The 11342-nt window shown below is 34.8% G+C and overlaps 2 protein-coding genes across 3 annotated transcripts in view; one reads left to right on the top strand and one right to left on the bottom strand.

The window, feature by feature from the left end:
• Positions 1 to 1536: 1536 nt before the first annotated feature.
• Positions 1537 to 4263, bottom strand: LOC107728113 (UPF0598 protein C8orf82 homolog). 2 transcript variants are annotated; one of them, XM_016538193.1, is made up of 3 exons: positions 3896 to 4263; positions 3767 to 3815; positions 1537 to 2110 (listed from the first exon to the last, which is right to left on the bottom strand). In XM_016538193.1, exons 1-3 carry the CDS (start codon positions 4028 to 4030, stop codon positions 1644 to 1646), a joined length of 651 nt encoding a protein of 216 aa, XP_016393679.1. In that variant the 5' UTR covers positions 4031 to 4263; the 3' UTR covers positions 1537 to 1643. The 2 variants fall into 2 exon arrangements, 1 of the variants encoding a protein (XP_016393679.1); XR_001638433.1 differs by lacking the exons at positions 3767 to 3815; positions 3896 to 4263 and adding an exon at positions 3427 to 3480 and having other exon boundaries at positions 2043 to 2110.
• Positions 4264 to 8441: 4178 nt separating this feature from the next.
• Positions 8442 to 11342, top strand: part of LOC107728102 (rho GTPase-activating protein 39-like) — a 51993-nt gene continuing 49092 nt past the window's right edge. Inside the window, exon 1 of the mRNA XM_016538182.1 lies at positions 8442 to 8507. Coding sequence (XP_016393668.1) covers positions 8494 to 8507 — 14 coding nt within the window. The 5' untranslated portion in view covers positions 8442 to 8493. The remainder of the gene's footprint in view (positions 8508 to 11342) is intronic.

Below are 11342 nucleotides of genomic sequence, written 5' to 3' on the forward strand. Positions count from 1 at the left end.
CGTCCCCCGCGTCCCCCGCGTAATCTACGCCCCTGATCCGTCTATAGGACGTTTCCTATCAGATGTCAAGTAGACGTTTAGAAGATGTCTTTAAGATGTTTATGATTTAGAATGCATGTAAAACTGACATCTTAAAGACGTCTATCAGATGTTTGTACAGAGCAGATGCTTTCCAGATGAAGCGATCTTTAACAGACATCTTGCAGACGTGCGTGTAGGCCTATTATTTGGGTTTCAATGTGTTTGCGTTCTCTCGCATTTACCCAAGAAAGCATCGCCCGCAAAACCTTGTGTTCTCTGAGTCTGGCAAATGTATTGCGTTCCACCGAGAAACTTTGCATTCACTCACAATTCACAAAAACTACAGAGTTTTCGTTCTTTCGCAAAATGTTGCGTTCCACAGATACTTCACTCGCAAAAGCATTGAAATATAGTTTTTTCTTCCCATATTTCCATCACAAAAGTATTGCAAGCGGAGGCAAAATTTCTCGAGGGAACGCAAAAACATTGAAATATAGTTTTTTGCTCGTTTTTCCCAAAATATAATATATAAAATAATCTCGTTTTTTCCCATCACATGGAAACATAATTTTTGCTAATTTTCCCCAAAATATAATATATGAAATAATCTCGTTTTTTTTCCATCACCTAAAATATTTACTTGAAGACCCCTGAGAGTTTAAGTAAATATTTCAATAATTTGACAAAACATTTACATATTCACGTTCTGTCGATTAATGGTCACGTGACATGCAGGTAAACAAATAATCATCTTTTTAAAGTAAGGGTTTTATTTAGATTTAGATTTTTTATGATTTAATTAATTATAAGCTTTTCATTAAACCTCCTGCAGTTTCCTCAAGAACTGTAATTTCTTGATATGACATGATATGACCAATAAGTTGTGATAACATGTGTTTTAACATTACATTAACTCATCAAAATAAGCAATTTTCAACTTTATTTTATAAGTTGTACACGGTTCGACTCATTTTTTAAAGCCAGTTTAATGTAATTTAAGTTGAAATGACTTAAACAGTTGATTGTACTTAAAAATTTAAGGCAGCATCTTTTTACAGTCTAGTTTTGGAAACCCTGTTTTATAATAAAAGTAAAGCCATCAAAACAATAAAATAACACACATTCAAACGCTCGTGTGACGCAAATGAAAACTCCTTTATTTATTTATTATTATTATTTTGTCTAAATGCATCCCGGGATTATTTTTAAGCACTATTAAAGGAGGAATATGTCTGTTTGACAATTCATGAGGCTTTTCCTTCTCCATCCACTACAATAAAACACACCTGCGCTATAGGAGCTTGTGTGTGTTTGATTGAAAATCTTAATAGTTTAGTGGTGTTTCTGTGTTGATTTTGTTTTTATTACTTATTATACTTATTATTTGAAGAGAGTGGACATTCTGCTAAACATCAAGTTTATTCTCTACAGAAGTAATATGGATTATGGAAGAAACCAGGGTGAGTATATTATTTTTTTTAAAGAAATCATATCCATAATCAGCCATAAGACCCAATATACACATTTATTTCAGCAGTATGTTTAGAATATACATTATACATAAATATACATTAATTTCAGCAGGATTTTAATAATCACAATGCATTAGTAGGTTGAGTGAATCATTGCAGCTTCACACATTCATCTGTTTGAACAGGAAATTGTTTGGCCAGCTCATTGGTTAGAGTGCGTGGATGCCCCGCCCATATGAAATGAGTGGGCTGTCCCGTGCTCTCCTGACCCGTGGCGTACTCAAAGTGAGTGCTCAGCTCAATGGCCAGCGCTGACCGCACCAACCCCACGCCTCCCCCCCGCTCAGGTCCGGGATGGTACACTCTACCGCTGACCGGGTGCATGAAGAGAGATTCTGGGCGGAACGGAACGGTGAGTTTGGCTCCGCCTCCACAGTATGACAGACACTCCTCATGCCCCGCCTCCAATAACAGGTGCGTGAACACAACGGGCCGGTCTTCACAGCGCAGGAAATTGCGCTCGCGTCCGCAGAGCGAGAGGAAGGGGAAGTCCTGGTCATATCGGCCGCTCTGGTTGACCTTCAGACGGTTGAAGAAGAACACTAAGAAGTGCTGGTCTAATAGAGAGAGAAAGCAAGAGGCTTTTGAGTTTTTGGAGTTATAAAATACCATTAATTTCATCTCAGAGCTGTTTGGTTTCGTTTTTTTTGCAATGCCTAGTGAGAAAATGTATGGGAAAAATCCACATTTTAGTGCATTTCATACATTGTGTTAATAATGGGGGTTCCTAAACTTTTTTTTTTTTTTGATCAGCCGAACCTTTTGGGTGTAACATATGAAGCAGGGTTATTACAGTTAACTAAACCTAAAATTTAAACTAAAATTAAAATCATTAAAAAATCACTTTCATTACTTTAAATAAAATAAACATTAACTGAAATAAAATCAGTATTAATTCAATAAAGTCGTAATTTAGAACTTAAATAGAAACTAATTAAAAACTATTGACTACAATTAAAATGAAAAATCTAAAAATAAAAAACGTATTTAAAATTATAATAAAACTATAGTAGTACAATACCAGAGATATTAAAATATAACTGACTTAAAGTCTCCCTAAGGTTTTAAGTTAATACTTCAATAATTTAACAACACATTTGCATATTTACAGTTCTCATATTATTAATAATACTAATAATTCCATTATTAGCATTATTAGTTTTAACTCTATAAAAAAAAATCAACGCAGGAATATTAGTTGCAAATAACGATTGTACTGATACAAAAATATAATATTTGTTAATATAATAATGATAAAAAAATTCTTTACAACGCAATTTATAATTAGGGCTGTCAAATAAATTAATCGTGTATATATATAAATACACACACATGTATATATTTAAGAAATATTTACATACATTCATATTTCTATATGATTTATATTATGTAGAAATATAAATATATATGACATATATTTCGTAAATATACACAGGTATGTGTGTGTATTTATATAAACAATATTTATGTCATGAATTATTTTCAAACATTCAAATTCCTGCGCTTTTATTTTGGCGAATTACTGGAGAAATGCTGTAAACATCTGTTAACAATCATGCAAGTGTTTTCATTTTTATTTAGAATAAATTTCAAATCATTTATTTAAAAAAAATTTTTTTTATTATAAATGAATTGTTTTTATTTATTTTATTTTTAATTATTAGCGTTTCATCTCACAATCCCCCATTTTTGAAACCTTGCCATGGGTTATGAATATGGCAAGCATACTGTACTCTGTGTAAGAACTAAAGAGGTTTATATTAATGTAATAGAGACCACATGACGTATGCATATTCCATAAAAACATTACACAACATAGTATTGGATATGTGCATTATGCATGTGTGCAGGTGTTTCAAAACCCCAGAAATACCTTTGAAACAGGTGACAAAGTTCTTCACCTTGGTGTCATCCAGAAACAGCTTTCAAATCATTTATTTATTTAAAAAAAAATTTTTTTATTATAAATGAATTGTTTTTATTTATTTTATTTTTAATTATTAGCGTTTCATCTCACAATCCCCCATTTTTGAAACCTTGCCATGGGTTATGAATATGGCAAGCATACTGTACTCTGTGTAAGAACTAAAGAGGTTTATATTAATGTAATAGAGACCACATGACGTATGCATATTCCATAAAAACATTACACAACATAGTATTGGATATGTGCATTATGCATGTGTGCAGGTGTTTCAAAACCCCAGAAATACCTTTGAAACAGGTGACAAAGTTCTTCACCTTGGTGTCATCCAGAAACAGCTTGACAAGAGAGAAATAAATCATGAATATGGGAATGACACAAAGTAAACAACATTATAGCCATCTTCTCAGTGGTGTACCTGTCCTTGATGGTCGATATAGTAGAAATACTCTCTGATCCTCGCCTCTGGACTCTGTCCTTGTGTGTATGAGGACACATCCCTGCTCAAAAACCTCCTCCATTCACTGCTGAACAGCCTGTTAGCAAACCTCATAGCGGCTTCATTTACTGCAAACCTGCTCGGATCCAGCAATGTTTATATTTTGTAGCGATCCGGAGGAAACCAAACGCCAGGCGCATCAGTTCCGCTTTACTGAGATCAAAACCGCCGTGATTCTACAGCGTACACAGAGTAAAACATGTCATTGTTAGGGTTTTATTGGTGTATTTCGATTTTGAGCTCTGTTAAACACTGTAAAATGTATATTTTGTTAGAAAGGAAGTCACATGATCATAAGCAGCAGTGGCGCATTTGGTTGTGCTTGAAGTGAACACTAGATGGCGCTGTATTGTATTTAAATACGCAAGGCGAGATTAATTCATGCACGATGGGAATGTGATTTACATTGGCGTAATAAACAAATAAAAAAGAAAGACATTAATTAAACGGAAAAATCAATATTTAATTAAAAATGCATTAGTGGAAAAAGTTTAAAGGATGGATGTGAATTGTTAAAAGATCATAATGCAATTAATACTGGAAAGTTATTAATTTTATTAGACTTTTTGAACACTGTATTTGTTGCTTTACCATTTTTTATTTTTGTAATTTCCCTACAAACTCCTAATTAAATGTATGCTTTTTAACCTATTTATGAACTATACGAAATATTATTTATTATCGTTTATTTTAAAATATCATGAATTATTGCAGTTATGTATTTATGTATACTCATTTAAACCATATTTTAATGTGGGTTACACTTTTTTTACTGGTTTGCTATCTTTCTTTAAAACAATGCCACTTGAATTAATATTTAAAATAATTATAATATATTGATATTGCATTAAAATGCTACTTGCTTTAATAATTTTTCTAATGCAATGCCATTTAGACATGTATGAGTGTTGTTTAAGATAGATAGATAGATAGATAGATAGATAGATAGATGATAGATAGAGAGAGAGAGAGATAGATAGATTTGGCTCCTTCAGTTCATCCATATGCAGGAATCATAAATCTATAATATCCGCTGCCATAATTATGAGCAGATAATGAATTCATTAGTGTCTGTCTTTGTGTTCCGAGAGAGAGAGATAGAGATAGAGAGAGAGAGAGAGAGATGGCGTGCTCGGGTTGCCATGGTAACCTGCTCTGTTCAGCCTCCCCGCGCGCTCGCCTGCGTGCTAGAAGCGCAAAATGACGTCAGGTTGTCGGTGGTGACGGAGACGCGGGCGGACAGCGCGTGCTCCAGACCCTCGTTCACTCGCGTTGACTGCGGCGGCGGCGGAGCCTCTATCATCATGTCTGGCGTCCTGTGGATTACTTTCGCTGCGTGTTGAAGCGGGAACGAGAGGCACCATGGCTGAGAGGTAAACATGACGCGACGCGCGCGCATCCGCATCACCATTGCAGGCTCGCGTGTGAAAACGAAATGCGGTGATTTGGCATCGGGCGCGAGTCTGCGTGCTTAACGACGCTCACCCGGTTATGTGAACATCGGCGGCTTCATTTGCAGCATGATGTGTGTATTTATGTAGCTATGTGGATCCCTTTAGTTTGAGCCCGGCTCGTGCATGACACCCTCCACACCCATAAGCCGGTGCTCGAGAGCTCGAGCTGATCCCCGCACCGGCTCATTGTTGATTTTCTGTCATTCCTCCGTAAAGACACGGACACGCACCTAGCGAACGCATCCCCCGAGGCGCGCGCAGCATCCTATTTTAAGCAAAATGTCATGACGGGGATGCGGACACCTGCGGCACGCGAGGCGCGATGCGTTATCCGGCGTCGTCTTTACCTGCGAGTCTTGTGGTATTTCATTATTCATGGTTAGAGTTGAGGAAGTCAGTGATCCATGTGGGAATGCGAAGTGTCATTTTTATTGGAAACCACCCTGTGTTTATCAAACAAAGCATTGGCCATGAAACAGAAGTACAGGGATGGCCAGGGATCCTCTGCGTGGACGCTATCATATATATATATATATATATATATGAAAAATCACCCATCCCTGTGAGAATTCAGGTTTTGTAAGCAATTATTTTTAGTACCAATCAGAAACGCTCAACGCATGTCTTGTCTATCATTTTGCATCTTCAAGTTTACAGATTGCAAAAGGTTCCAGAAGTAAAAATCACATTCATTTCCACATAGAGGAGTTGATTTTTAATGATAATCCTTAAAAAACAGATCTACTGTGAGCTACGAGGTTGTTAATCGATGGTTTATGCGTTAGTTGAAGACATCAGCCTGCATTATTTCAACTTAATTTTAAAAGAAATGTTTAACAGCAGATTTCCTGGCGAAAAACTACATTTCCCATGATTCTGCAAAGACATCTCCACCAATCAGAGAATCGCGACAAGCAAATTGCACAAAATGAGCTCCGCCCACTCCCATAAAGCACTCCCATATGCTCTCAAACTACTTAAATATTTGTATATATATGCATATATTGCAATAAACATAAAAAACTTGCGGAACCTACAGTGCAAAAAAGTGGGCGGGCACTAATGCAATTTATTGTCGTCTGATTGGCTCACATGTCCTTAGAGGGCGGGCTTTGGAGAAGAGAGCATGTTTCGCCAAGGCAGAATTCCTGGCAAAAAAAAACTACATTACCCATGATTCTGCAAAAAAAAATAAAAAATCCACCAATCAGAGAATCGCGATAAAGCAACTTGTGCCAAATGAGCTCCGCCCACTCCTGTGAAGCACTGCAAATGACGTAACCTAGTAAATCTCCGTACGCTCTCAAACTACTTAAATATGTGCATATTTTGCAATAAACGTAAAATATGTTTCTATATGCATAATCAATCATTTTATATTTCGCCATTGTTTTTCATTGCTTAATGGAATTGTAGTTCTTTCCCTCATTAAGGAGTTTAGTACACATTCTGGTACCTTTATATTTTTGTCCGATTTTCAAATAGTTTTTTGTGTCAAATCAAAGTTCGTATGTTGCAATTCTCCTCGTAGCCGGTTGGTTTGGTTCATGGTTTATAACTCTTTAACAAAGACTTTTTTTAAATTCCTGTGTGAAAAATGAATGAAACAAAAAACCCAAAAACCAGTGGTGTTGAAAAAGTTGGCATTTGGAAGTTAACGAATTGTTGAAGCACCTTTAGGGTGGAAACATGCTTTGCACAATGCACATATATGAATTCTTGACCAGTGCATTGCTGGTCCTTTTGTTCATACTTAGTGTCCAAACCAAATATGCCAAGTAGCTATATATAAATATGTCAACAGCTTAACTAACTTAATGTGCCAAACTGTTGCTCCACCATGACAGTAGTTGTTCTGAAAAAACCGCTGACTGTATTAGAAGACATTTTGCGCTAACTGCAATAGCACATCTTGAGAATGCAATGTTTCTTAATGAATTGCACATTTTAGAGTGCAAAATTCACTAAATCAAACTTGCATAGCTAGAAACATCAGAGTTCATGTACATGTGTGGTGTATGTTTCCAGACGCATGTAATGCAGAAGAGTTTGTGTTCATGCAAATTGATTTTTCAGATGAATCACAATCTTCAATCTTGATTCTTGAAATCCCAAGATCAATCTTAATTTGCCATTGTTTATTTATCCACATCTGCTTTTGAATCTGCAGTTATGCAGTCAAATTTTTGCAGTCCAAATTAGATTTAGAGTTGAATTTGATAAGATAAAAAAGGTGTTTATCCTAAAAGATGCCAAGAAAACACTTCCATTGAACGCGAGATGCACGCAGTAACATACAGAGTGTAGTTCAATTCATGAATAAATGACTCTTCTAAATTGGTTCCTTTTTAGTGAGTCAGAAACATACATGCAAACCAGTGTAGTCTAATTTACGTTTTAAATCAGCTCCTTTTAGTGAATCAGATACAGACAGCAGTTCACAAACAAATTACTCTTTTAAATCAGATTTTTTTAGTGAATCAAGAACATACAGCACAACCAGTGAAGTCCAATTACTGAACAAATGACTCTTTTAAATCAGTTCTTTATAGTGAATCAGAAACATAAAACAAAACAAGTGTGGTCCAATTCACGAAACAAATTATTCTTATAAATAATTTTTTAGTGAATCAAAAACACGCAGCGCAGACAGTGTAGTCCAATTCACAAACAAATGACTCTTTTAAATTGGTTCTTTTTAGTGAATCAAGAACATGTGGCACAACCAATGTAGTCCAATTCACAAACAAATGACTCTTTTGAATCTGCTCTTTTTAGTGAATCAAGAACATGCGGCACAACCAATGTAGTCCAATTCACAAACAAATGACTCTTTTGAATCTGCTCTTTTTAGTGAATCAAGAACATGCGGCACAACCAATGTAGTCCAATTCACAAACAAATGACTCTTTTGAATCAGCTCTTTTTAGTAAACCAAACACATGCAGCACGAACAGTGTAGTCCAGTTCACAAACAAATGACTCTATTATTATCATTACTTCGAGTGAGGAAACATTTTATTGAAACAGAGAGGCGTTTGATGTTTGGGTTTCTGCCTGCTGATGTGGATGTGGAGGTAGGCAGAGGTTGGGTGTGTAAATGGGTGAAACCACAGCTGGGTGGAGCGCACTCAGCGCAGGCGTGTTTGGTCCCGCTCTCGTCCTCGTTGAGTCATCACAGGCCCAATGAGTGCTGTTTACCCTGCGGTCAGTCTGAATGTCATTGTGTTTCGGCCGTGGCATTCAAAACAGCGTGTGCACAGGTGCTGCTCTCGTCCTGCACTGCCGAACACCTGTCTGTATTGTGTTCTATTTTTCTGCAATTTATATTGTATAATATTTTGAATTAGATTTTATTTTTTATATTTTAAGTTTTCATTTCAATTTTAGTTTATGTTTGAGTAATTTGATCATTTTTATCATTTTTTTTTAATATTTCGATTTAGCTTAATTTTTATTTTACTACTAGTACAACTTATTTATTATTAGTGGTTAAACGGATCGTAGTTGATCTGTGATCCGTACGGACCGAACCGTGAGATTTGTGATCCGTTGAACCACTATTTAATATAATGTGTATATTTTATATTTTTATTACATTTTATATTTCATTATATTTTATTTTTCAGCTTAATTTCAATGAGCAAAAGCAATGCGCTTTTGTGATTTTTATTTTTATATTTCTGTTTAGCTTTAATTTTCAGTTTTAATGCGAGTAATTTTATTATTTATAAGTTTAGGTTTTGCATCTAATATTCGCATTTGTATTTTATTTGAATTTAAATTAGTTTCAAATGGACAAAAACCATGCTCTCATTTTTATTTTATAATTTTTTATTATATTTTTCTATTATTTTATTAATTTTAGTACTTCAAATTAAGTTAATTGCCAAAGCAACATTTCAGATATATATTTATTATTTATTGCATATTCCACAAAACCTGAAAAGCTTTTTCACCAATTGCAACTCCAGTCCAGAATCTGATTGTGATTGCATTATTTTCATGACATTTATATTTACCCACCAAATTATCATTACTATAATGCAAAAATGTAAATATTATTTAAATAGCAAAGTACATTTGCAAGTGTGTCATTTTAGTATTTATTGTATTTTTTTCTGCTTTTTATTTACATTTTAGGCTATGTCAATGAACAAAAACTATTTTAATAGTTTTAGTTTTAGTTAACAAGGACAACATTGCATTATACATTGAGCATCCATTAATTGCATGTTGCATAAAAACTGGAAAGTAATTGCATAAATTGCAAGGGCAATCAGAATCATTATGCAGCTTCTAGCAGTAGAGATGCACAAATTTGTCTCAAAAGCCAAGATCTGTTTAAAAGCCACTTCAGAGCTTTTGAGGAAGGAGCTTGTTGACCCAGAGTTCCTGATGACTTCATTACACACATAAGCTTCATCATGCTATTGACGGAAAAGCTGTTGTAGTGATCGGGTCGAAACCGGCAGTCACACAATGCCATTTCAATTGATCTGCCCTCTTAAACATGCTTGACCGAACCATAATGCAGTGTGTTTGAGCAGCGCTACAGAAGCGGCACGTTTTTTGTTGTGGTTTGGTTGGCGTTTTCATTATTATGCAGGTGATGTAAAATAGGCTCTGCGCTCGGCTATCTGTCTTAAAATATACCAGTCTCTTATAAAGTGGTTGTTTACCTAAGCATGTCACTGTAAAATGATGATAATACGCATAATTTTTCAGATGATTCTGGCCATAATAATGATGCTGCTATTGAGTTGAACAGCCTCTGCAAGGTCAAATGAAAACACTCCATCACACTAATGATGTTTAAATAGGCCGGCCCTTTACATGCTCATCTGTACTGACTGCATACTTATGGATTAGCATATGAGATATACAGTAAAACTAAATGAAAAGTAGGTAAGGCCAAGTGAACTAGACTGAGTAACTTCATTACAGCACAGTTTTGTAGTTTATGGATTATTGGTAAATCTCAGGAAAACAGTCAAGAAATGATCAGAAAATATTTCACACAACATTAAAAGAAAACAAATGTGTGTGTGTATATATAAATTAAGCACATTCATTACTACAAACTACACAAAATCTCAGTAATGTAATGCAATTATAATAATAATTTTATATTATAATATTATATACATATATGTATATATATATATATATATATTGCAATTTGTGATTTTTTTTAATGAAAATTAAGCACATTCATTACTACAGATTACAAATATTCTCATTACTGTAATGCAATAACAATTATATATATTATATCTTATATCTTAATTAAAATTTAAAATTAATCACATTCATTACTACAAAATTACACAAATTATATTATAATTTTATAATAATTGAATTTATAATATTATATATAACATTCTCATTACTGTAATGCAACAAAAATCAAATGTGAAAAATATTATTTAAATAGCTAAGTATATTTGTAAGTTTAAATCATTTTTGCCTTTAGTTTAAAGGTGTCATGAACTGCCTTTTTTTTGTTGTTTTTTTTTGTACTTTTTCTCTCAAAGGACCAAGTTCTTACTGACGCGATCTGGATCTTCATTAAAAATAAAGTTCATCCACTCTTTCCTAATGTTGGGATCAGAATGACGGCGATGCAAAGACTGTGTTTTTCCACAGCTTGGCTCTGAACAGCGTCTTTGGAGCATCTTTATCATTTGGTTTCTGTGTAGACCTGCATTTGTTGCTCTCTTTATTTACACTATATGCGTTAATCGGTGGGCGGAGCTAAACAGGCAGTGCTGTAAAATTGGTGGGTGGAGCTAAACAGGCAGTGATGTAGAATCGGTGGGCGGAGCTAAACAGGTAGTGCTGTAGAATCGGTGGGTGGAGCTAAACAGGCAGTGATGTAGAAGCAGGCGTTGATCTTCTTCTGCAGAGGC

This window comes from Sinocyclocheilus rhinocerous, unplaced genomic scaffold, assembly GCF_001515625.1.
Source record: "Sinocyclocheilus rhinocerous isolate Xijiao unplaced genomic scaffold, SAMN03320098_v1.1 scaffold936, whole genome shotgun sequence".
NCBI classification, from domain to species: domain Eukaryota; kingdom Metazoa; phylum Chordata; class Actinopteri; order Cypriniformes; family Cyprinidae; genus Sinocyclocheilus; species Sinocyclocheilus rhinocerous.